This window comes from Aythya marila, assembly GCF_965140915.1.
Source record: "Aythya marila genome assembly, chromosome: 4".
NCBI classification, from domain to species: Eukaryota; Metazoa; Chordata; class Aves; order Anseriformes; family Anatidae; genus Aythya; species Aythya marila.
In genome coordinates, this window is record NC_139045.1 from 76,294,210 (window position 1) to 76,320,519 (window position 26,310).

The 26,310-nt window shown below is 52.9% G+C and overlaps 2 protein-coding genes across 15 annotated transcripts in view; both read right to left on the reverse strand.

Moving 5' to 3' along the window:
- DYSF (dysferlin) overlaps positions 1 to 9,052 on the reverse strand; it is a gene marked incomplete at its 5' end in the record, with an annotated part of 84,071 nt that extends 75,019 nt beyond the window's left edge. For 5 of the 9 annotated variants that reach the window (XM_082758866.1, XM_082758863.1, XM_082758862.1 and 2 more), the window contains 9 exons: positions 15 to 65; positions 188 to 250; positions 446 to 574; positions 848 to 1,041; positions 1,138 to 1,252; positions 1,611 to 1,716; positions 3,219 to 3,310; positions 3,802 to 3,857; positions 5,827 to 6,050. In XM_082758866.1, coding sequence (XP_082614992.1) covers positions 15 to 65; positions 188 to 250; positions 446 to 574; positions 848 to 1,041; positions 1,138 to 1,252; positions 1,611 to 1,716; positions 3,219 to 3,310; positions 3,802 to 3,857; positions 5,827 to 5,920 — 900 coding nt within the window. Of the gene's footprint in view, positions 1 to 14; positions 66 to 187; positions 251 to 445; positions 575 to 847; positions 1,253 to 1,610; positions 1,717 to 3,218; positions 3,311 to 3,801; positions 3,858 to 5,826; positions 6,052 to 8,964 lie in introns of those variants that run through there. The other 4 variants (XM_082758865.1, XM_082758867.1, XM_082758860.1 and 1 more) reach the window with 3 other exon arrangements.
- A 1,879-nt stretch (positions 9,053 to 10,931) lies between these two features.
- Positions 10,932 to 26,310, reverse strand: part of ZNF638 (zinc finger protein 638) — a 49,904-nt gene continuing 34,525 nt past the window's right edge. For 3 of the 6 annotated variants that reach the window (XM_082759931.1, XM_082759929.1, XM_082759932.1), the window contains 7 exons: positions 24,801 to 24,850; positions 19,577 to 20,996; positions 18,881 to 18,949; positions 15,297 to 16,296; positions 12,810 to 12,902; positions 11,869 to 11,987; positions 10,932 to 11,241 (listed from right to left, as the gene is read on the reverse strand). In XM_082759931.1, the coding sequence (XP_082616057.1) occupies positions 11,182 to 11,241; positions 11,869 to 11,987; positions 12,810 to 12,902; positions 15,297 to 16,296; positions 18,881 to 18,949; positions 19,577 to 20,996; positions 24,801 to 24,850 (2,811 nt within the window). In that variant the 3' untranslated portion in view covers positions 10,932 to 11,181. The other 3 variants (XM_082759930.1, XM_082759934.1, XM_082759933.1) reach the window with 3 other exon arrangements.

A 26,310-nucleotide genomic window follows, 5' to 3' on the forward strand; every position in this document is an offset into this window, starting at 1 on the left:
GGCGCGAGCCTTACCCGAAACTCCCCGAGCACCGAATCCGCCCGAAATGACCGAGAATCCACCACCTGCAGGAGGAGAAGGCAGAGCAGTGAGTGCAGCACCGAGATGGGGCAGGGACGGGTCCCCAGGCAGCACGGGGAGGGGACGGGGCGAGCGATCCCCCCGGGGAGGAACCGGAGAGGCTCACCGTGATGAAGATGGGCGCATCGAACAGCTCGGCCGGCGACTCGAAGACGTTGAAGAAGAAAGTCTGCGGGGCAGAGGGCAAAGGGCTGAGCACCAGCATCCTGTGCAAACAGCCGTGGGGCTGGGGGACACCTCGGGGAGCCAAAGTGTCTGCTTGGTGCAGCTCGGGCTGCAGCCCCTGGTAGCCAAACCCCGGCCCCTGAGCTGTGCCGGTGCCTCCGTTCGGGTCCTGACCCCAAAAGCTCCCCCCAGGCCTCACCTCGTCAAAGAAGGGGCTGTTGCCTTTGCGGATCCTGGTCCTCCTGGTCTGCCCCGCGACCGTCACCTTCACCACGGGCTTGATGTTAACCCCGGGCAGCTGCCGGCCCTCGATCACCCGCACCCGGATCTGCAGCAGGAGAGGGAGAAAGGGAAAAGCTCAGCGGGAAGCCGGGGTGGGCACCGGGCACTGCCCGGGTACCCCACGGGGGATGCACCAGCACCCGGGACCCCCAAGAGGGACCCCGAAGAGGGATGCACCAGGACCCGGATACCCCAAGAAGGATGCACCAAGACCCGGATCCCCCAAGAAGGATGCACCAAGACCCAGATACCCCAAAGAGGGATGCACCAAGACCCGGATACCCCAAGAAGGATGCACCCAAAGCTGCCCACGCCTCACCTGGAAGTCCTGCGGCTTGTTGGACAGGGGCTTTTTGGGTGAGCTCCTCCTGCGCCTCACCCCGTGGACGTGGTGCACCGGGGGCTTGCGGGGCAACGAAGGGGGCTCAGACCCCGGTGGCCCCGAGGGCGCAGGCTCCGTCTCGTCCCCCGTGGCCGGCCGGTCCTCAGCCTCCTCCTCCTCGGTGGGCGCCTCTGCGCGGGGCAGGGGGCAGGGAGGTTGCTGAGGGGGCTTGGGGTGGGCCGTGGGGGACGTGTCCCCCCGTGCCGCCCGCGGGGCGCTCTCATTACCGGTGACCGTGTCGGGCTCAGCAGCCCCCGGCGATGGCTCAGGGGGGGACGGAGGAGGGAAGAGGGGAGCAGCGCCCGGAGGGGGGGTGTAGGACACCTGCAGGATGAGGAAAGCCTGGGGAAAAAATAAGAGGAGGGGTGTCACAGAGCTCTCCACAGCCTGCAAGGCGCAGAGGAGGGGGTCCCATGTGGGTGCAGGGGGTGACCCCCCTGGCGCAGCTCATGGGGTCCCCGTGGAAGCCCCCGTGGAAGGGGGGTGTCCTCCTGCTGCCCCCTCCCCGAGCTCGTGAAGCAAAGCTGAAGGGCTCAGGATGGGGCAACTGGTCCCAAACTGGGGTCCTGACAGGCTGGGGGACAGTGCCACGGGGTTACTGATGGCCCCAGGGGCAAAAAGCTGCTGCCCACATGGGAACGCCAAGGGGGCAGCTTAAGGAGGAGCGGATGGCACGGCCACCCCCAGGGAAGGGACTCACCCCGGTGGTCTGCTTCTTGGCATCCAGCAAGGGGACGTTGAAGGAGGCCGCCAGGCTGGGGGAGGAGAGGACATCTCGCAGGGGCACGCGGGCTTCTCCCAAAAACCTGGGGGCCGAGAGCACCGGGGGTCAGCAGGAGAAGGGGTCAAGGAACCGCATTGGGGACGGGGGCAGCTGCTGGAAATTCCCAGCTCAATTCCCAGATTTGGGGGGAAAACGGCCACGTCCCCGTTTGGACACTGCTGGGAGGATGCTCGGAGCCTTGGGGCTGGGCTGCCTGCCCTGCTCAGACAACGTGGGGACTTGTGGGGGCTCTGTGCACTTTTTAGCACAAAAAAAAAGCACCTGGAAAGCCGCTCTGGGGAGCAGGGAGCTGCCAGCTCCTTGGATGGATTTTCTGTGCCAGCTGCACCCAGAATAAAAACGGGGAAAGAAACGGCCTGGGGGGGTTCAGCGGGGTGGAGGAGTCCACAAAATCGAAGCTCTCCACGGGTTTCTGTTCCCCGTGATATCCAGGTGGATTTTAAACCACCACGGGAGCAATTTTGCCCTATATATCCCGTTGGATATATCAAGCTTCCCCTATATCAAGGGGAAATTCTCTCGCCGTGGCTGCGCCCAGCCCAGCTCTGCTGCTCCCGTTTCCTTCCCCACCACTTCAGGAGGGCTGGAGAGCCCCAACGCGTCTCCCACGGGGACAGGACCGCCTTCCCCTCCCCGTCTCCTTCCATTTCCTCTGCAGACGGTCACGGAAATAGGGCCGTGCCCCCCAAAAGAGGAGCGGGGTCGCTGCTAATTGCCCTGATGGGGCAGCACCCCGGCAGAGGGGCAGCTCGGTGCCGTCTCCATAGGGAAGGGAAGGCAAAAAGCCAGCGGGGAAGGGGACAGCAAAAAGGAGAGGGTCCGCATGGGGGCTCTGGGGGCGCACAGAGGAGCGGCTGCAACCCCCCGCAGGCAGCCAAGAAGTGCCTGCACCAGAGCCGGAGCCTCCTCCCCTCTGCCCCCCTCTATTTATAGAAGGGCACGAAGCCACCGAGCTGGACCGAGCCCAATTTCCAGCAGATCCAGCAGCAGCATCTGCGCTGGAAGTGGGGATCGGCCACGCCAGGGCCGTCCTCCCCGTCCCAGAGGCTGCAGAGCCGCGCTTCCCACCACGTGCTGCCCACAAATCAATCAATTCCAAGCTTTTTTTTTTTCTTTTTTTTTTTTTTTTCCTGTAAGCAGCCCAAAAGAGCCTGGCCAAGAAGAGCCTGGCCAAAAAGAGCCGTGGCACATCCTCGGCCGTGCGCCCATCACCGTGGCCTCGCGGCACCAGCCTGGCCACGAGCGGAGGCGGCGGGCACAAGGCACCCTGTGTGCTTGCTCCGTGCCCCGAGCAGTTTTTTTGTTTTTTTTGTTTTTTTTTTTCTCCCCAAATGTTGTGCAAAGCAGCCCAGAAATGCGGCGCCCGCCTCCCACCAGCAACATCAGCCCCCGCTGCAAAAGGGGCAGCGATGCACCAGTGCATCACCACCCCCCCGACTCCGATTTGCAAAGCCTCGGGCGTGCACGGAGAGCTAAAACGGAGCCGGGGAGGCTGCCCGGGGCTCGCCCCGGTGCTTTTCCTACCGGTTTCTCCCCATGGTCTCGTGGTCTTTCACGACGACGCTGAGCTCGGACCCAGGGTCCAGCGCTGTGCCCTTCAGGTCCCATTCGAAGCCCTGCAGGGGAGGAGAGGGGAGCGGGCATCAGCTGCGTTTGCAGGAGGAAAGCTCAGCCCCGAGCCGGTGCTTTTCACGGGTTTTTGCCACGGGTTAATTAAAAAGCTAAAGGAGAAAACCGATGGGAGCTGGCACGCAGCATTTCTGCACCAAAACTGCGTTCCTGCTCGCTTGCCAAAAGCCATTTTTTTAACCTTGACCCCCCCCGGGTCAGGGTTAGAAGGAAAAAATATCCTCCCCTGGGCCAGGCTGATGCGTAAACCACTTGTTTTCCCTGCGAGCTGCTGTATTTTTATACCGTTTCTTTTAATCTGCGTGCTTGGCCCTGATAAGATCTTGATGGAAGGGGAAGAGGTTGGAGCGGAGGGGCCGTGCAGAGCCAGCTCACGGCTCTCCGTGCCCCCGGCAGGATGCGTCCCGCACCGTTCCCGTGTCCTCGTGGAGCTGAGGCAGCCCCGGGCTCATCGGGATGGGGATGGGGCCACGCTCACCTCGTTCCATACTGGGTTCACGTTGTTCTTGATGACCTTTGTCTTCTTCTTCACGCCTGTGGGGAGCAACGCGCATGGGTCTGACGGGAACGGCCCCAAAATTCAGATCTCTCCCCTCCCCAGTATGTGTGTGGGGGAATAGCAGGGGGGTGAGAGGCTCCCAGGGGCAGGATCTGCCCAAACTTTGCGCACAGGCTGGGCTCTGGGACTGCCCCATGAGCCCCAGGAAAACCCCAGGCAACCCTCTCGCTGTGCTGTGCCTCAGTTTCCCCGCAGCAGGGCAGGAAAGAGGCTCTGCCTCCCCTTAAAAATGCTCCGGGGAGAATTTTGGGGCTGGAGAGCACCACGGGGAGCAGGACAGCCCCTCGCTGCACCTCGGTCCTGTCCCAACCGGGACCCAGGGCCCCCACACCGCACGGCACAGGGGCGAAAATCCTGGGCTCCACCAGGGGGGTGGCACAGACACCCCCAGGAGGTGAGGGCAGGGACGATGCCACCCCGTCCTGTCCCCGTGGAGCCAGGCGGCAGCGGCTGAGCGCAGCCCAGCACCGAGAGCCCGCGGTGCCCCCCGCCCAAACCCGGAGCCTTGGGTTCACACCGAACCCGAGGGACGGCCGCGAGCCCAGGGGAAGAGGAAGAGGAAGAGCAGGAGAACAATAGCGGTGACTCAAAGCCCACAGGACCCCGAGTGGCCCCGGCCCCGCCGTACGGTGCCAGGCGCACACGGAGAGGCTCCGCGGTGCCGCCGGGGAGCCCCGACCACTCCGAGCAGCCCCCCTGGTTGTTGATTTTTTTTTATTTTTTTAATTTTTTTTTTAAGCATTGCCAAATTAAGCTTTTCCTATTTCAGATTTTCAAGAGCCACCGCTGCACCTTCCGGCCCTGAGCTCAGCCAGCGGGAGGAGGGAGGGCTCCGTGCACTGGCAGGCAGCCCCACGGGACGCATCCCCACACCATGTCTGGTTCTGGGGAACATCCTCGAGCTCTGGAGACATTGAACATCCCTCGTGTCAGGCACAGCTCCTGCTCGCAGTGCCTCCTGGCTGTGCACAGCCCTGGAATTCCCCCGTGCCTCCAGGCTCTGGCCCTGAGCTGTTTTCTGCATCGGATGGAGCCCACCCCTGGGAGCCCCCTGGGACCTCGCAGCTCCGCGCTCCCCCCACCCCGCAGCACAGCACAGGAAAGGCTTGGTCAGAAGCCACTCATCATCCCTTTCCTTTCCTTATTTTTTTTTTTTCTAAAAATGGACATTTTCCACCGCCAGGAAGTGGGTGCCAAAGAAGCAACATCCTCCCAACGTGCGCTTTCGAGGTGCAGAGGCATCGCCCCGCTGCCCCAGAGGAAAGCCTCTGAGCATCCCCCCCGGTGCCAACAGCGCCGGGATGGACCCCGAGACACGGGGTTATTTGGGTATTTACTACAAATCCCCATGCTAGCAATTAAAAGCCCGTAATCGGAGCAAAGCACAAAAGCAACCAAAAGGGCACCCAAGGGTGCAGCGCCCTGCAGCACCACCCTGCTTTGTGCCCATTGAGCCCCTCTGGGGTCTCCCCGCTGTGCCACAAGCTGGGGACGGCGCTGAATGCTCACCCCCAGCTCCTCCCCTGGGGAAAAACCCCACTACCACCAAAGCGTTGGGATTTTTCACTCCCCCCCCCCCGCTTGCACACCCCGAAAGCTTGAGGGGAGAGCCCACCCCGGGGACCCCCATCCTCAAGGGATGCACCGCACCAGTCAGCGAGGCACTGGGATGTGCTGGAGGATGGGGATGGAGGGGGTCGATATGGGGAGCGTGTGGGGGTCCCCTGGGAATTTGGCAAGGATTTGGGGTGAGGATGGAGCTTGGCAAAGCCCGGGGTCCGCGGGGTGCCCGGACAGGACGTACGTCCTGTCCGGGCACCCCGCGGACCCCGGGCTTTGCAGAAAAAAATTTGCAAACGGAGATAACTCGCCCCAGGCAAAGCAAAAATCCTGCCCCCCACCCCCGTCCCCCAGCCCCAAAAGGCAGATTTGGGGTGCCCTCACCTCGGAAAGTCAGGCTGGCCACCGGGTCGCTCTGCCTGTCCCCCTTCTCTAGGTTGGGGAGGTGGCTGGCTCGCTGGAGCAGGCAGCGCAGCATGGCTGGGGGGCCGAGCAAGGCACCGAGAGAGAGGCCAGGCCGGGCCCCGCACCGGGCAGGATCCGGTCCCGGTCCCGGTCCCGGTCCCGGCCCCCGCCCCGACCCTCCCCGGCCGCTGGAGGAGGCGCCCGGGCGGTGCCACGGAGCGCCTCGGTGCGGCAGCGGCGGGGGGTGCAGGGGGCGGCGGGGTGCGCGCACCGGGGAGGGGGACACCGGGGATAACGCAGCGCCGGGACCCAAGGGTGCTGCGTGCCCAAGGAGAGCAGGCACCGGGAATAAGGGCGCACCGGGACCCAAGGGTGCTGTGCGCACCGGGATGGAGGGCACCGGGGATAACGGAGCGCCGGGACCCTAGGGTGCTGCAGGCACCGTGATAACAGAGCACTGGAGATAACGGAGCACCGGGACCCCAGGGTGCTGCATGCCCCGGGACAGCGGGCACCAGGGATAAGAGCGCACCGGGACCCAAGGGTGCTGCGCGCACCGGGACGGAGGGCACCGGGGATAAGGGCGCACCGGGATCCCAGGGTGCTGCACCCCCAGAACAAACGGGCACTGAGGATAACAGAGCACCGGGACCCCAGGGTGCTGCAGGCACCGTGATAGTAGAGCACACGGAGCACCAGGACCCAAGGGTGCTGCACACCCAAGGACCGCGGGCACCGGGGATAACAGAGCACCGGGACCCCAGGGTGCTGCACGCCTCAAGACAAGAAGGCACCAGGGTAACAGAGCACCGGGACTGCAGGCACCGTGATAATAGAGCACCAGGACCCAAGGGTGCTGCACGCCCTGGGACAGCGGACACTGGGACCCAAGGGTGCTGCAGGTACCATGATAACAGAGCATCGGGGATAACGGAACACCAGGACCCCAGGGTGCTGCAGCCCCAGAACAAGTGGGCACTGAGGATAACTGAGCACCGGGACCCTAGGGTGCTACACCCCTCAGGACAGCGGACACTGGGACCCAAGGGTGCTGCATGCCCCCAGAATAAGCGGGCATTGGGGATACCCAAGCACCAGGACCCCAGGGTGCTGCAGGTACGGTGATAACAGAGCACTGGGGATAAGAGAGTACCGGGACCCAAGGGTGCTGCACACCCTGGGACAGCGGACACTGGGACCTAAGGGTGCTGCATGCCCTGGGACAGAGGGCACCGGGGATACCAGAGCACCAGGACCCTAGGGTGCTGCATGCCCTGGGACAGAGGGCACCAGGAATAAAGGAGCACCAGGACCCCAGGGTGCTGCACGCCTCGGGATAAGAGAGCACCGGGGATAGAGGCGCATCAGGATCCATGGATGCTGCAAGCACTGGGATAAGCAGGTGCTGGGGATGACGGGGCACTGGCACCCAAGGGTGCTGCAGGCACTGTGATAACAGAGCAGCAGGGATAAGGGAGCACAGGGACCCCAGGGTGCTGCACGCCCAGAGCACGGGGACCAGGGATGCTGCAGGCACTGGGATAAGTGAGCACTGGGAATACTGGGGCACTGGGACCCAAGGGTGCTGCAAGCACTGGGATAACTGGGCACAAGGACTCGATGAATGCTACAAACACCGGGGGTGCTGCGAGGAGAACCGAGCTGCAGGAGGTGGCAGCAGGAGCAATGACAAAGCAGCAGGCCTGGGAACGCCACGAACCCCGGAGATGTCACAGCGCCAGGAGCCGGGGACGCTGCGAGGAACTGGGACAACTGGGAGGACTGGGAGCCACTGGTGGGGCAGCAGGGGTGACACAACCCGAAGGCACAGCTTGGGGACGGAGCAAGGAGGGGTCGTTCCCTGCATCGGGGACCCTGGGGGGGGGGGGCCCGGGGGTGTCACAACCCCAGCAGCGTGGGGGGAGCACGGCCCCGCTGCCACCCCCAGCCTTGGAGCAGCAGGAAAATTAAAAAAAAATCTGGAGCTGAGCCCTGCAGGAGGGGGGGGGTCCCAAAAACGAGCACCCTGACAGCAGGACGGGGACCTCCTGCCACTGGGAAGCCCCCCCCCGAGGTGCCCCCCCCCCGGCTGCAGAGTCCAGGACACGGACACATGGACACGGACACGCTCCCCATTCTCCAAAAAGCCATAAAAAGGCATTTTTTCACCCCAAAACCCCCCCGGGGTGCCACGAACCAGCCGCGACGCATTGCACACCCCCTCGTTTCTCCCGTCACCCCCCCCCCGGGAGGGGGGGGGACGCATTTGGGACCCCGCAGCCCCCCATGGCCATCGTCCCCCGCGTCCCCTGGGTAGCGCCATCCCAAAATAGCCCCAAAATAGCCCTGGTGCTGCGCTCACCGCTCAGTTATGTGCCCCCGAGGGGGGGGGGACAGGGGGGGCCGTGGGTGGCTCCGTGACACACGGACCCGCTGCTGGGGGGGGGCTGGAGACCAGAGGCAGCCCCAAACTGGGAGCCCCGCAGGAACTGGGAAGGCCCCGCAGTGGTTCTGTGCTGCCCCCCCACACACTGGGACCCCCTTAATGGGACCCCCCCCCCCCGTACTGGGAACCCCCCACCCACATCCATGCCCCCCCCCATCCCATAGTGGGACCCCTACACACGCACAGAACCCCCTTAATGGGACCCCCCCTCTGCCGGGAACCCCACACACCCACGCCCCCCCCCCATACTGGGACCCCCCCCATATACAGGGACCCCCACACACCCATGCCCCCCCCCTCCATCCTGGGACCCCCCCCCCCCACGGTACCCCCATAACGGGACCCCCCCATACACTGGTGCCCCCATACATGCATGGGACCCCCATAATGAGACCCCCCCACACACACCCACACCCCTACACACCAGAACAACCCCCCCATACCGGGACCCCCCCCATAACGCGACCCCCTCCCACCAAGACCCCCCCACACCCCCAGACCCCCCCCTTCCCATCAGACCCCCTCCATTCCCCCGGGGGCTCTCCAAGCACGGGGGTGGGGGGCGCGCAGACACCAACCCCCCCCCACGCCCCCCTAAAACCCCCCCCACGCCCCCCTAAAACCCCTCCCCGACCCCTTTGACCCCCCCAAGCCCCCCCAGACCCCCCCACCTCGGAACTGGACCCCGCAATAGGCGTCGCTGATGTCGGCATCGGGGGTGCGGAGGCTGTCCGCCCGCAGCACGAAGACGCGCAGCATCGCCCCCCCCGATCCCAATCCCGATCCCAACCCCGTTCCCGGCCCCCCCCCCCCCCCCAGCCAAGCACTGCGGCAGCGCAGCCCCCCCCCCGTCCCCGTCCCCCCCCCCCCGCCCCTTAAAGGCGAAGGGAGCCCGGGGTTGCCTCGGTTTTCCCCCATACGGGGGGGCGCCCCCCCCCGGTCCCTCGGAGCTTTTTGGGGTCGGGATTCGCAGCTGGAGGGGCAGGGAGGGCCCCCCCCCAAATGCTCACCTCCTCCGGTCCCGTTCCCGTGTCCCAGTAATCCCAGTTTGTGGCTTGGGTTCAGCCAGAGGCCACCACCCCAAAACCTGCGGTGTCCCCCTTGCACCCTGCTTTGTCCCTGCGCCCCCCCCCCAGGAGACCCCCATGTCCCCCCCCCATCCCTCACCCCTTTTTCAAGAGCCCCCAGTAAGGAGCTGGGGCTGCTCAAGCTAAATATCCAGAAAACGCAAAGCAAAATTTGCTAAAAGCCCACGGATTTCACCCAAAAGTGCCAGGAGGCTGCGGCTGCATCCCCAGAGCTGTGCCCAGGGGATGGGGGCGCACGGAGCCCCCCCCCCAAAAACAGCCCCTACCCCTCAGATGCTGGTAGCTGCGGGATGAGCCGGGCTGTGGTTTTGGGGACAACGATTTGGGGGCAAAAATTTGGGGGAGAGAAGTGGGAGAAGAAACACAGCAGCGCTGCAGGGAGGGGGGCCGGAGGGGGCAGCCCCCACCCCAAAACAGCAGCCCAGGAGCTGCTCCCTCCGGGCTCTTCTCAAGAAATTCCAGGTCTTGCCCCCTTATTTTGGGGCAGGAATTTGGAATTTTCTCTGATTTCTTCATCAGACCGGGGAGGCAGCAGTTAAGCAGCAGCACGCCAGCCTCAGCTGCTCGCTGCCTGCAGAGCTCGGCCCCTGCCAGCAGGGAAGGGAGAGAGGAGGAGGAGGAGGAGGAGGAGGAGGAGGAGGAGGCAGCCGTGTGGTTTCTCTTACCCTGAATCACGCTCCCTGGCCCGCCAGGGGGTTGGTTGATTGTCTAAATTCCTCTCCTGCACGCTTTTGAGGCTCTCTTCGTCTTTTCGGGGGGTCTGCACGCAGCAGCCCCGCGTTGGGGAGCTTTCCCCAGCGAGGGACCCGAGTTAAAAAAAAAAAAGAAAAACAGCCAAGGATAATTTAAGTCACAGTTTGTTGTGGTGCTGCACTGACCAGAGGGCTGAAGATGAGTTTTGTAGCAGCACAGCCTGTAAGATCTCTGCCACCACAGGCTGCCTTCCTCGCCCTGGACATGCAGGAGCAGAAACCGACGCAGTTTGACACAAATTTCAGGAGATGAGGTGAAAGATGAAAGCTGAAAGCAAAGTTAATTTTGATCCAGGCGCGGGTTGGCACGCGGGTAGTGCTGAATCAGAGACCCACAGTGATCAGAGAGCAACACCCAAGGGCAGGTTACGAAGTTCAGGCGTGCTGCAGAGCTCCACGCGCTGCTACCCCCAGAAGAAGCAGGGGAAAAAGAACCCAACGGGAACAAGGAATTCATTCACCAGGGGCAGAGCAAGGGACAGTGACCTCCCTGGCTGACTGCAGGCTCTGCTCCACCCGATGGCTTCAGTCTTGGAGTCCTGCTTCACCCCGAGACTTCAGAGGCCACGGGGAAAAGGTGGATAGGGAAAGCCCAGCACGATCGAGCCCCCTCGATTGTTATCGCTGAAATCTTTGCCACGATGGTCGCTGATTTGGGGCAGGAAGACTGGAGCACACGAAGAATGGGAAATGTCACCTGCAAAGCGGCACCTGGGAGATCTCTGGGGTGAATCCCCCAGCTCTGCTGTGTTTTGTCAGCCCTCTGGATGACAAGAAACCACGCCAAACACCATCCCCTGGTGTTAACTATACAATAAGAACATTTATTTCATGTCGACACTTGTAAAAGAAATCTCTTGCGAGTCGGATGATTTGATATACAAATCAAAGCCACCATACATCTTTTAGTCGGTCTATACTGAGCTCAAATTTATACAACATGAATGCTTGCTTCTGAAACAAAATTACAAATTAAATCATAGCAAAATACACAAAATTGACTGGACCCTAAGTTTAAACTTGCTGAAACAACTCTTCTTCCCTCTGATCACCTTGAACTCCGTTCTTCCCCGCTGTTACCCTCGTCCTTCTGCTTGGCCATGAATTTCTGCAGAAAGAAGGACAGACAGTGAGAAGTGATGCTTCTCTATTATTCCCCAGGCTACAATAAGATCATGCTCTAAATCCAGGGCAGATTTCAGAACAGCATCAGGCAAATGTCAGCAAACTCCTGGAGGTGGCTCTGTGCCATCTGCACCAAAAAAAATACTCACTCCCCACCCCTAGGGACACACACCACATCACCAAAGGGTGATGGATGGAATTTTCGTGGGGCAGACAGCAAAATATTAGGGGTTGGGAATTCACGTGATGCTGGGTACCTCACTCTGCCCATCAGAGAGAAAATAGCAATTCAAATAGCCTTACAGAGTTGATAAATTTGGCTAATTTCAGGAGTTAAAAATATATTTATTAGTTGATAATATATATATATATAATATTATATGTAAATATGTAAGTATTTGTATATTATACTGTATATTTGTTAACTTATATTAGCAATATATTTGTTGACTGAGTTATATTTGTGTCTGAGCTTAAAATTAAAACCCCTTGAAGTATTACCATGAGCTCCAGCTGCCAACGAGGAGGTTGTTAGCACTCCCTGAAGCACACATTTTACAAGCTGTGTTTTTTTTGAACCCCTGAGCGTTTGGAGAAGCCCCGGCATTACCTCCATGTTTTGCTGATGGAGCGGTGTCTTGCAGTGATTTTTCACAGACGTTTCATCCGCATAGAACAAAGAGCAGATCTGACAGAAAAAGCCAGCCTTGGGAACTAGGTAGTCTAAATCTGAGAGAGAGAGCACACAGTGGTAACAAAACACAGCTTAAAAAATAAAAAATCAGATTCCTTTGGCCAAATCCGCATAACTTGTTATTGCTGGAGGGATGTTGGTTACATTTTTTCAGCATTTACAAAATGATGCTTCTGATCTGAGCTGGTCCCCTGCCCTACCTCCAAGAAACAGAAGGGCACGTACTTTGTGAACAGCACAACTGACTTCAGGATCTGCAACCACCCTAACATCTCTTAGCCCTCCCTAAAGCATCTCAGATATAACCCACTCGCCAAGTTTAACCTCTGTCCCACAGCACGCGATGTGAACATTTTCTGTCACACAAACGTTGCACAAGCCATCAGGCAGCGATCCAGGTTTTCCTAGCAGCTTCTTTTACAGTTCAAATGCTTGCAGTGGTTTTGTCTAAGAAGTATTTTAGGTGACAATCTTGGTGTTTATATACTCACATGCTTTTTTTTTTTTTTTTTTTTTATAATGTAAGCAGTTCCCTCATGTGTATACATTGAGAGAAAGTCGGTGGCAGAGCTTGTAATGTCTCCTTACTGCTCTAATCCCAGTGCTGTGCTAATTAGAAGTAAGTTAGCCTCTATTTGTAAATTAAATTTGAGTAAAAATGAACTTTCAACTTTGCAGCTGCTATGAAACCAATAGCAGAAATGTGTTAAGCGTGCATTTGTAGGGATAAAAAGAGATTCTGGGCCACGAATTTCAAGCTCTAGGTGGCCATGAAGCAAATGGGGTGTTTGAAACAACCAAGAAAGGTGTTTTCCAACAAGAGCAGTATGCAGCATTTGGGCTTGTTTTGTTTTTACCTTTTGGAGCACTCTGCACCTTTGATGCATCCAAAGCAACCGTTTTCTTCTGCTTAGGCTCTGGTTCTTTCCGTCCTGATCCCAGCTGATCTACTGGAGGCCAGAAATGCACAATAAAACAAAGACAGCCATTAGTTTAGAGCATCCTGGACTTAAATGGTTCCTTACTGCTCGAAACAAACACCATCTTTATGGCCCTTACTGTTTCCTACCCTACTCGGTTTGGTCTCTGCACAGAGCAATTTTCAGGAACTCCTGGCACCAGCCCCGAGGACAAGGCTCCCAGTTAGGGTACTGGTGTACTGGTGAGCCCAAAAGCCTTCCACTTCTCAGCTGTACCACCGCTGCTCCCAGCTGCTCTGCTCCAGAGCTCTCACCAGCGACTTCCATGCTAACTTTGTGATTATCTTCCTAAGGCAAGCTACCAGACTTCCTCGAATTAAACTACCTCAAGGTCCAACAGCAGTATTTCAACTTAGAAATAACAAAACAAATCATTGTGTTTTTTTAAAAAAGCCACCAGCAGCACACCCATCACAAGTTGTTCCAGCAAGGCACTAACCTCACTTTCAAAGCATTCACCTTCTTTCTGTGAATTATCCCAGCCTTCTGCTGCCACCTCTCTACCCAACGGCCTGACCAGGATTTATTACCAAATTCCACCTCCTCGTGAAGATAATTAAACTGATGAAATCAGAAAAAAAAAAACAGAAAAGGAACAGAAAACTCTCTCCAATGATCTTGGTTCACCAAAATTACAGCGTAACACAGGAGAAGCTACCTGGCTTTAACAAGGGGCACTCACTAAGCTGCCAGGTTCATGGCCACTGCAGGACACAGATTTTTTACAGAGCCAAACCCAACCACAACTTGGTCACCAGATGAACCAGCTCCAAGGCACTCCCTAAATTAACATTTTAGGATTCTTCTGGAGCCAGGGAGCTCGACAGCCTCTTCTGCAAGATAAACAAGCTGTCTGGGTTTTAGCCTATCAGAACAGATCATCTGGCCAAAAACATCATAACTAGCTGCTTTCCTTCCACTTCTGCGTTCAAATAACTGCAACGCCAACACGCCCTGAGCAAGGTTAAGGCAACGAAGCCTTTGGCCATACTAAAAAACCCAGGAAGCTGCTAAGGAACGCCCCAGGCAGCCCCAGCCTGCTGTGAGCCCGGCATTTCTCAGCACGCTGCACCCACTGCTGCAGTCTGCCCGTCACTTACCCTGCTCGCCTCGCAGCAGCTGAGAGCCCGTTTCCTATTTTGCTGCTGGAGTCAGATTTCAGGACTCGCAGTAACACCGCTCAACCCGCTTTAACCTCTCCTTCCCGGTTTCCTTGCTCAGCTTCTCAAGCTCAGGGAGAACTTTTCTACATCCACCTGTTTCGCCTGGGATTTTTACTACATGGAGTAGAGCTAAAATCACTTACTGTGTCTAATGTTTTTATAATTTGTCACTACCACCTACAGCAGAAATCAGCTCAAGTGCTCGGATCTTTCTGTAAGAAGAGGTCTGTATTTGTAAAATTGTAAAAAAAAAAAAAGAGGTCTTTTTACAATTTACTTGCTTATAGAACACAGAAAATATTTGTTTTGCTTCATCATGTAGAAATTTACATTCTGTAACAAACAATATTACAGCATAATACCACATTTCGATAGTTATTGGTGTGTACACAGCTAACTGACCTATTTCCTACTGTTTACAGAAACTAAACTTTAAAATACTGTTTTCAGAATCTGCCCTGCTCAGGTTGCCTCTGCTACGCAGTAAGAGCAAGATGGACAAAAGCTTTTCCAGCACAGCAGAACAAAAGGCGCTGTTGTCAGCATTCAGCTGCATCAGCAGAGACAGAAAAGCTCAGCACTTGTGGACTGCGTCACACCAAGCCTTCCACCCACGCTCTGGCCAGAAGTGTTTTTGTGTGCAGGTTGTATCTACCTCTCCCTGCTTGGTTCTGTTGGGCATTTCTTAACCCTTTCCTTATTTCTACTACCGTATGCTGCTACATTTTTCCCTCCAGCCCCAGCTTGGAAGCTCTCACTTTGTGTATTTGTGTATTTTATTTGACTCGCCCGTTTTATTTTTTGGTTTGGTTCTGTAATCTAAGATTACAAATAATCTTTAGTGTTAGGTACTTTACCAAGCTTTGCATTAGAGGCTAGGAGAGAAACCATTTCCCCATTTTTAGCCATCATAAACACCACATGAACATTTCAGAGGAACATGCTGCTTAATTTTACATCAAGAGAAAAGGCTACATCCCAAAATGCATTCATGTAGTATCCTACCTTCAGACTGCTCTTCACTACCAGTCTTCATTTCCTTCCTAGTAACTCAATTATTGACTGTGTGGAAGATTGGAAAAAAAAACCAAACCCAAGTTTCCTCTATTCGCTTCAAGGATGCCTCTGTCCCTTCCCTGTGCAATGGTTACAACCATCTTATTTTCTATTTCCCCCATGGAAGCTACGAGAGGTTCCTTACCTTTTGACTTCGAGATTGCAATAATATCTTCGTCTTCTGGACTCATATCTCCCAGAATTTCCATTTCTTCTGGTCCTGCAACAGCAACAATATCCTCCTCTTCTGGTCCTGCAATGGCAGCAATTTCTTCTTCTGGTCCTGCAACAGCAACGATATCTTCGTCATCTTCATCTTCGTTCAGATTTTTCCCTGGGAAAGTGTTTTCTTCTTCCTCATCCTCCTCTCCAACTTCATCTACCGTAACAAAGTTTAGTTCCTCTTTTAGGCGATTGAAATCAGCCAGAAAATCATCCTCATCTTCATTAACTTCATCCAGCGTCACTAGGGGGTTATCCTCATTGTCTTCTTGTATCTCATCCACTGTCACCAAAGCGCTGGGATCGTCGGGCACCTGAGAGGTCACAAACTCTCCAGAATCCTCCGCAGGGCCTTTATCCTCCTCCTTCTGCTTCAGCACATCCTCGATGCTCAGGCCCGTGGGCTCATTCAGCGGCAGCTCCTCTACTTCACCGATTTCATCTACAGTTACCAAGGGTTCGGTTTTCAAATCCTGCTCCTCAAAAACCGACCCGGGGACGTCCTTATGGGAGCCAAGCTCCTCCTGCTCAGATATCTCATCCAAAGTCACGAGCGACTGCGGATCCTTCACCGCTTCTACCATCAGCTCTTCCTCCTCAATCACCTCATCCACCACCACCAGGCCCTGCGGGTCGCTGAGTGCTTCGAGGTTAGCAACTCCCACCAGCTGCGCGGCCACGTCCTCCTCCTCGCCGATCTCATCCAAGGTGACAAAAGACAGCTCGCTTTCGGCGATGCGTGCTGCGGAGCTTTTCCCTTTTCTCCTCTTCGAACTTGGCTCAGAGGAGGAGTTGTTTTTAGCACCGTCTTTCCTCTTTCCCCTCGGTGGGTTTCGCCGCGTTTTAACGGGAGACTCGCTCTCCTCTACCACCTCATCCACGGTAACAAATTCATCCAGGTTGAACGGGAACAGCTCCTCTTCCTACAGGGTGTAAAAACACGAACAGAACAGTTCAACATTCAGCTTAACGTAACCCACACTTACCTCCATCCACAGGGTGCCTCGTGGCAAACAGCTACAGACAGAAGCTGGATGAAGGGAAAGAAAATTCAACCTGACCAAGGTAGAAAAAAATGCTCAGGCCTTGCACCTCACACCGAACGGTTTTCATTATTTCACGATTTGCATTAAGCAGAGGTTAACTCGGAAATCCAAAGGATTCTTCAAACACACAGCTGGATGAACAGCCAATATGGATGTCTATGAAAAGAACGGGGCCAAAAACCTGAATACTTGTGCGCATTTTTGCAATAACCTGCAGGAAGCCTACTGAAAATGTGAATAGCTCCAGAGTATCCTTCAAGAACCCTATTTTCTTGTGTCAGATCTCAGTCTCTTCCCTCAGCAGATGCTGTTAGCAGTGCTCCGACAGAGGATACTGCAGTAGATGATCCAGCAAAGGCTTCTTTGTCCCAGTGACTTACTTTTTATCTCATCTCCTTACTGTTTTATCTCATCTCTTGGGTTTCACTCTAACATCTCAGCTCCAGGTTCTAGGACAGCTCCGTGCCCCAGCCTAGGAGAAGGCTCCCAGGACTGGAACCTCCCCATTCCTTAATAAAGAATTAAGATAAGGTATCTTAGAGATCTTAAGATAAATTAAGATCATTTTGTCCTTCCCGTTGAGGTCTGCCTAGCCCCCTTGGCAGACTTGCTGCTCCTCCTGTGCCCACCGTGCTTTGTAAGGGGCAGGAGGGCAAGCTCCAGCCTTCTGGCAAACATTTTACCACCTTCTTATGGTACAACGACAGAGACCAACCCCATTTCTCCTCACTTGGAGGCACAGCATCCTCCTGCAACGCGTCACGTACCAAAAATTCCTGCTACCCTGCAGTTTGACTGTGCTGCCTTCCACCGTGGCTCGTGCAATTTATTCCAGGACTACTGGAAAGAATTAGCAGCGATTTAATGCCATTTGCAGCTGAGAACATCTGGAGGAGGATGAATGGACAAATGTTGAGTTTAATGAAAGACTGAATTAACCCAAATTACATTTAGGCGATTTCGGTAGACAGAGTAATGTTTTTGGAACAAAGTGTTAGCCTCATTCACTATAAAAGGCTCTGCTTTTATCATCAGAACAACAGGATATGGTGGGTAAGATGTATAAGATGTGTACTTGAAGGCAATTAAAGTAAATTAATTCTAGACAGTAAAACACATCCAAATATCCATATATCCATAGTCCCATATTATTCATTCCATTTCTTCAATGAATGATTCTGATTTATTTTTTTGTAAAATCTGTATCCTGCTGTCAAACACCGGTTGGTGTCCAACACAAGAAGAGTGAAAAATAGTTGTTAATGCAGAATTTTAAGGCCAAGGCAAGATGAATTTTCCTAGTAATACTAGAAACAGACCTCCAGAAAAAAAAAATCTGAAACTGAAAGGCTACATTCCTCCCCCTCTTTGTTTTAAAGCTACCAAAAGCAGGAGCAGCATATGTCTCCACCTGCATCCCGATGCAGAAAGCTTATAAATATTTAATGCAAAGTGGGCAGAGTGAAGAAAATGCAAGAAAATGTTGTTATGTTTCAACTTAAATCAAATGTCACTGGATTTTTTCTTCTGTGAAAAGAAGAACAAAGATATTGGTTCTCATCAGCTGTACAGCAGCAAAGAATAAAGCTGTAAGTGGTGAAAGACATTCCAAAACCTTTTTACAAATGCTGAAGAATTTGCTCTTGGGATTAAAAAAAACATGTCTGGAGCTTTATACAAGAAAGCGTTATCTCCTACCATTAGATAACACCAACTTTGCAACACACACCAACATCAGATAACCACCAACTTCGCAAACACACCGTTCTGGCCGGGCTAGAAGTTTACATGGATTACATCCAGGTTGTCAGCTCTATGTCAGGAAGCCTTTTTCCATAGCGACCCTCTACTGACCCAGTAAGACCATGCTTTGATGCTGGAACTCTACTTCCACAACCTCATCAGCACACGTTTTTATTGCTTTCTGTCTTTCTTTCCTAAAGATCAAGCTATCAAAGAGGGAGACTCTTTGGGAGTTGAGCCAATAGCTCCAAAGTTTTTCAAACCAACAAGTCACAAAAAACATCCAGTAATCTGCTAAACAACCTGTGGAAAACACCTTTGCGTGCAAGGGACACTGTGGATGGAGAAATTCTGATTATCTGCTGTTATAAAAGTCGTTCATGAAGAGCTAGAGGACCTTCACCTTCCTTCCTCTTCTCACAAGTGCGATGATGGATAAAGATGTTACGTAGCTAACTGAGTTAATTAACTCTTCCTCTCCCAAACAGGTGTTATCCAAGACCAAGACCCACCTCCTTTTAACACTCACTTCCTGAAGCTTCTCTCCCAAATGGCGTGACTTTACAGCTTCATGCCAGTTGTTTAACAACCAGTAATAAAAACCAGTAATAAAAACCAGTAATAAAACCAGGAATTCCCTAGGAAGAACGCTGAAGATTCTCAGTACACAAATTGTCCAGACAATCTGTATTTTAAACAGTTACAGTCAGACCCTTACCTCCTTTTGTTTCACACTGCTGCTACTGCCACTTTTCGAAGGTCTAGCAGCATTGCCACCAACAGAAGCCTGCAAGTTAAGACAGAAGTTGACAAGAGATCAGTTAAGGCATCTAACCTGTCCAGAAGAAAAATAAAAATAAAAAAACCACGAACTCTTCCCTTAATGATTTTTTTTTTTTTTTTAATTGTCCAGATTCTGCTTCTGATCACATGCTTGGCAAGTACAGAGCTACGCCAACCGTCAGCGGTAGAGTCGAGGCAATACAGTCTCTAGCAACAAGTCACAGGCAGCACCTTGCTTAGGAACCTCTTTCCAGTAACCAGTGTCTGTGCAGGACTTGACAAAGCAAATATCAGCTCACAAAAGGACAGAAAGCTTATCGATTCCCATTCGGAACTAATCCAAGAACATAAAGTGGTAACACTCAATATAAAGACTCGCTTCAAAAATATACCTTCCTGCAATTTTATCCGAGTAGCATTTTCAAACCAGTTACATCCTCGCATTACACACAGTGCAGCTAAAAGCAACTGGTTGCCCACCATCGTGCTATTCCAACTCGGCCGCTGGCCCAGACCAGCTGAGTGATTTATGGGAAGGGGAAGGGGAACATACTCTCCTCGTCCCATACTCAACCTCTGAGAGAAGCATGGAGTTAGTTACCGATCGAAGCGGCCTTCCTGCCCTCCTCACCTTATTGCTGCTGTTGTCTTTCTTCGTGCTGGATGATCTACTCTCCCCCTCTTGAGACTGTTTTGAACTAGCCCTAGATTCCACTCGCGAGTCCTTGTCTTGCTGAGATGAGTTCCTCCCATTGCCTCCCTTGCCATCAACCACAGAACTTCTGCTCACTTTCGGCTTGCCGCTGCCGTCTCCCAGGCTCGCTCGGTTGCTTCCAGCTCTCGGAGCTCCCCCTTCTTTTGGTGAGATTTTCTTCTCCGCCACCGCTTGTCCTCGGGGCTCAGCTTTGGAGGCAGTTTTCTGCTCCTCTCCTTTACACAGGGAAGGCTCGTTTCTCCTCACCGGAACCCTTGCCTTGGACACATCAGGAAGAGACAGCACCGCTTTTAAAATCGCTTTACCAACAGAGGAAGCTTCTTTGACAGATAACGAGGGGCTCGCTGGAAGCGCTTTGCAGGTTTCATCAGCTTTTGCTGGTCCCGTTCCCTTATTTTGAGGTGCTTTGCTTAAACTCCCCTCGTTCTTTTCATTCACATTTTTTTCAGCGTTTTCCACGGACGCCCCGACCTTGGTCACAGATTTTTCAAGTTTCTTCTCTGGCTCTGCCCCAGTCTTGCCCCAAAGTTTTTCAGGGGTCTCCTCCGCGGCTGTTCCAGCTTTGAGCGCAGACTCCTCTGGGTTCCTCTCGGTGGCTGCTCCAGCTGCATCCACTTTCCTCTCCACCACGGCCACCCCAGTTTGAAGTGCGGGCTTCTTCTCCGTTATCTGAGTCACTGGCTTTTCACATTCGGTATTCACAGCATCAGAAACATGATTTTTTTCAAGAGCATCCAACTTTTTGCTCGTTTGTGTGACACGAGGCGAGACCATCTCTGCTGAGGCTGCATCCAAAGCAGGGGGCACGGCTTCAGGGACAGCCCCTGCCTTTTTCTCTCCTGGCAGCTTCAGAGCAGAGCCCGAAGGCACATCTTCCACCTTCCCCACATCGCACGATTCTCCTGGTGGCTCAGTGGCAGCAGCAGACGGCTCTTCAGCTCTCGCTTTTACTTCCTTCTCCGATGCAGACAGAACAGCAGACTTGCCCAGCTCCACTTTAGTGTTATCTGCAAGTGCCTCTTCTCTCTCCAGGCTGGAAGGAGGCAGCAGCTCTTCTGCCTTTGCTCCGAGCAGTTCAGCATCAGCCGAGTCGATGGATGCGACGCCAAGTTCGGCTTCCTCCTTCTCCACGGGTGTTTCTGCCAGTCTCGGAGCAGCCTCCCTTATTGCTCTTCCCAGGTGGGACTCAGAGGGCTCTATCTGTACTGCTGACATCTCGTCTTTGACATTAGAGATGGAAATGGGTTCTTTCTTTGCCACACTAGGCTCTACTGGAGGATTAGCAGCTGCTGTTTGCACCACTCCTGATCCCTCTGGATATTTTTTCAAGCCAGAGCTAAATGCATTTAAAAAAAACAGAAGAAATCAAACTATGTTGAGAATTCTACAGTTACCAGTAACCTCTTGACGCCAATGGTGGGTGATTTCCTGATGCATTAGTGCTTAGCATTTGGAAATCTGGCCTATCAGTGTTAAAACGGTTAAAATACTGAGGCGGACGGCTGATTAGTTTTATGCTTCTGCTTAATCCACCTCAGTACTGCGAGACTCTCTGAATTACATTACTTGTCGTCAGACCTCTCGAGGTGGTACCCGGTACTGCTGTGACCTCGCTGCTGCTGTGAGCTCCTACAATTTAGATCCCCTGCTACAAGGCAGACTGTGATAGAGCAAAACCAAACCTCGCCCTCCCTGCGTGTTACCAGCTCTGTTACGGCTGCAGGCAGAGGCTCTGCCAGTCTGAAGCTGCAGCCACTGACCTGGAGAAGTCTTCCAGTAGCTAAGAGCCTGTTCTCGTTTGGGGAGGGAGGCATAACGCTGTATTTAAGCTCCACCGACCTCACACAGCGGCGAGGAACAATGCAGGCACAGAGGCTCCCCTTGGCCGGGCCCTGTTCTCACTACATGATCCCACTGTCAGCTCCCAAAATCCCAAAGCCCAGGATGACACGCAGAGCGTGGCATCTTCCAGAGAACGCCAGTTAGTCCATTTCTCTGAAAGAAAGAATTCTCCAAAGATGATCTCGGGAGACTTCAGAACCAGAGGTGTCTGTGCCCCTTCTCCTACAAGGCTCAAGAAAATGAGCATCCTTCAAGCACCTGCCTCTCAGGACGAGGGGTGTCGAAGCACCAATGCTGGTGATTTCACTGGGTGCTAAAGCAAACTCAGAAGCATCAGACACCCGCTCGGTGGCTATGCACAACGGAGCAGGCTGTGCTATGGTTTCTCTGAACCCAGGCACACGAATAGAGCACGTGTTTGTGTTAATCCTCAGAAAGATAAGGAAGAAGAGCTTGCCGTTTTGGTACGGTCTCATCAAGAGAATGGAAGGACAGATAAAAGGGGGCCTGGCGCTGGCAGGAATGCTGAGTCTGGAGGGGGGCAGATGAAGGGAGAACAAGAGGAGCACACAACACGTGGAGCCAGAGCGATGAGAAAAAGCAAACTCAAAGTCTGTGCTGTGGAAGCACAAAAAAAAAATCAATAATTGCAAGGGTTTCCTCCAGCCCCGAGGGCACCATCCTCTGCTGCTCCAAAACTCAAGAGGAGAAGGAAGAAGGGATGTGAATTCTGCTTCAAAGCTCTTTCACGGAGCCAAGTGAGAAGTGGCGTAGCTGTAACGTGCCGTGACGCACAGCGGGCATCTCGGCACAAGAGGAGGGCACGCACCCAGCACCCAGCACCCTGCACCCAGCCCCGCGGGTGTTTAAGCAGTCCGGGCTGAACTGATTTTTATGCTGTGGTGTCAGGTTATTCAGCCACAGCACGGAAGGTATTTGGGTATCAGTTAAACACCGAGAGGGTTCCAAAGCAAAAAGTGCTTCAGGCCATTTCCTCTGCTATCTGAGCGTCCTACAGACCACTGGGCTTTGGGATCCCTCGTGTCTGTGTAGCAAAACATCACCTGGACATCTCAGAGCCCAGCCTTGTCACTGACACATGGCAAGCTTGATTGAATACAGGCTTTGGCACCTTGCTCAGCTGTACCCTGCTTAGCCTTTCTCTGTACAAGGACTGGAAAAATGTCAGAGAACACTAAAGCCATGTGCTAACTACACGCCTTGCAGCAAGCAGCACACGTGTGCTGTCCTCTGCACACTTCAAACGAGGTCCTAGTTGCTGGATTCTCAGCCTTCATGCCTCCCCTCACGCCAGCAGCCCTGCTGTGCCTTGGACAAAGCCCTGGTGGCCTCCAAAATACATTCTGATGGGTTCAAAGTGGACACTGAAGCAATGGAAGGAGAACTCTGCAGAGGTGGCAATGTGCAGAGAGAAAGATGAGAGAGCAGGAGGAAGCTTCAAGGTGCCTGAAGATGCTTAAAAGATCTGTCAGGCACTGGGCGAGAAGCCCACAGACCCACAAGACTGATGTCCTGTACAGAACTCAGCACAGAGGTGAACCAAAGTCCCTGCCCAGCACATCCCTGCAGCCATCACTGCCCCAGTCAGCCAGGGAAAGACCTGGAGAGGTTTGGTTCTGGAAGTGCCAGCACGGAGAGCAGAGGCTGTGTCACCACAGAGACACAACCTGCCACCCACACGTCGGCTCAGGGTTAAGGAGGAGCAGGAGGACAGACCTTGATCCTTAACCTGGTGAAGGAAAGTTTCAGCTATCGTTAGCTGAGAAAACAAACGGACAGAAAGGAACAAAACGCATCAACAGTCCTAAAAGGAGGTCAGTCAGCACAAGGCTGGATGAACACCCTGCTCAGTTTGGGCAAAAACCAAGCCTCAAAAAGCTGATCAAAGTTTTTTTTGACATCACATCCTCCAAGGACAGTGAGGAGGCGTTGCCTTCTGCTGTGCCAGTTCTGCTGCTCCCTTCCTCCCCAGAAAAACGTGGCAAAGACTTCCCATATATGATAATGTTTAAGCTATGTTCTGCCTCTTATGGATTGTAACTCAAAAAATTGGTCTGGTGATGAAGGCTGAGAAGGAGAGTTGCCTCAGACAAGGAGGATGCGCACATCCTTACCTGCAGGGACAACGTCAGCTCTGCCCCCTGCCCACCAGCCTCAGCAGGGTGCTCTGCAGGGGCTGGGGTTCACCCAAGAATTGTTTTGGCTGAATTTCCACTAGCTACAGCCCACCAGTCTGCAATCAAAAAGGTTACCTGCGAGTCTACACACGTGGGGTTCAGAGCCAGTGCACAAACTAACGCTTCCCAGTCTGACCAGGGCGTGAGGAGAAGTTTCATGAAATTAGGGGTGTCTGGTTTGAAAGAAACAGGTTTTTGGAAATATCGTAACAGTCCGTAACAGCATATATAGTGTCATTACTTGAAATTCAAATTTAAGGTAGCTTTTTTTTTTTTTTAAATGACAAATCTTATCCAGAAATACGAATTTGAGTCACAGAAGGCATCTTAAATCATTTTGTTAACAAGAACCCTTACGATGATCTATCCACTTACAAAAGTACTCCCAAAACATAACCGAGACAAAAACCAACAAATAGTTACTCCACAATTAGAAATTTTACCACAAGCAATGTCTGTAAAGCAATATTTTTTTTTTTTTAATGGAACATTCCAAAACCACAATTTCCCATTTCTAGGTTCTGATGTTAATGTAGCACCTAAACATTTTTAAAATCAATTTAGGGACCTGTATCACAGCATGAAGTGAATGTTAATAAGTTAAACAAGGAAGTTCAAGTTTATTTTTAGCATTTGGAAACAGAAACAATAGAGCCAGGTGCTCCGACAGAGGAAAGCACTGTAAGACAAAATAAAGTGTAACGCTTCCTGCTTAAATACAACAAAAAAGTGTCTTACCAACACGTATTTCCCAACATACTTTCCAGGACCTGTGGTAAAATCCTGGCCATAATTATTAAAACAACAACATCTCAACGAACTACACAGAAAACAGGATTTCACCCCGTTCCTCCACGTTCTTTCAAAGCCCCGTTTTTCAAGGTGAACACAAACAGTACAGCTCTACAGCAATACACCACACGTCCTGCACACACAGAACACACAGAAGGTTGAAAGAAGTAACAGCAGGTAGCAGCTGATGCATCTTGCAGCACGTCTTGTCATCATGCTTGGTTAGAGGTGGCTCAGCATCTGCTTAACGTTGGATATTCCATAAACAGTACACATAAAAAAAAATCTTAAATATCTGAGGGGCATACCTTCCTTTGCTTGGCTCCTCTTTCTTCACATCTTTTTTTATAGCTTCAGCCTGCAAGGTAAAAAGCAAGGTTCAGTACCTACAACTTGCAGAAGCAACAGCACAGTGTTTGTGTGGGACAGCTAATTAATAACACCACAAACCCAAATTTAACGCATGTGTTACCTGAAAGATCAACAGTCAGTAAACTAAACTAGTCTAAAATTGCTCACTGCAGAACAAGGACTTCCTAAGACAACAAATAGAAGCGCATGGCTGGTAAGAGGTTTTACCAGAAGGCTGCCAGGCAGAATGTGTGGCACAGCACCCGCGGTTTCACTCGCCTCATCTTCCAAGATGGGATTTTGAGCAGAATAATTAGCTTTTGACCTGGGATGTATTTTGGGGAGAGAGGATGTTAAACGTTTTTTTCCCCGGACAGCATCTTCTTTCCTGTACTGGGGAGGATGCTAACAGCTGCAGAGCTCAGGTAAACTGCAGCTAGCTTGACAGCTGGGTGCTGTACTGAAAACAGCAGCATCGCACCTCTTGGAAGAGGAAGCACATTTCGAGTTAAGCAAGTACCTACAGAAAATCCAAGGCCAGACTCCATTCCTTCAAACCTGCTGCAGTAGTATCGATTGCTTAAACATGACCAAGCCTTTCTATTTGCTGATATATAGAATAATTTTAATGAAATAACATCTGGAAAAAAAAAAATCTATCCAAGCTTTGTGGCTATCACAGTTCACAGCACAGGTCCAAGCAACCCAACAACTTTTAAAACTGTGTTGAAATTTCTTCTCTGAAGGCACTCTACAAACTCATTTGAAGACCATCCCTAATAATAGAACTTCAGATTAATTCATTGCACATACAGTTCGTGTCACTCTTTTATTTATGCACGTATTTTTTCTGAAGCCTTTACTTTTCCCTTTCTAAGAACGGATATTCCAGATACAGTAAGTGTCAAAGCACCAGCTATGTTGTAATAGATTCAAGATAGCTTTGTTTTTCCTTCAGAGAGCCTTCTGAGAGAGAGAAGAGAAAACAGCTTAGGTCAAACGGGGCTCCAAGCTCAACGCTCCTCTGGTATTTCACCACAGCACCCAGATTCTGCACCAGCACCGAGGAAGATGTGCAGCACACACAGCTCACTGACTCAAAGCACAGTGAAGAATAAATGAAGGAAAAACACAGTTTTCCCTTTTAAGAGGGGGACCAGCACAGGCATTTTTCTCCCTATCTCAGACAGAGATAGAAACAAAGCTGGAAGCACACCTCCAGCGTACAGATTTCTATTGATGCGTGTGAGAAGGCTGGGGCAGTGCTGCTACAAAGAGCAGTTACAGCACCTGTAGGGACGATGGGTGATTCTGTATCCAGCTGCACATCTGCTGTTAAATGAGTTTCCTCAAAGGTGTATTCTTGTTATTTCAGCAATATTAAAACTCAGACATTACCAGCAAAATGACAAAACCAGAACTATACTTGATTAAGCAGCACTTCCACTACTACCATCACTGTGCCGC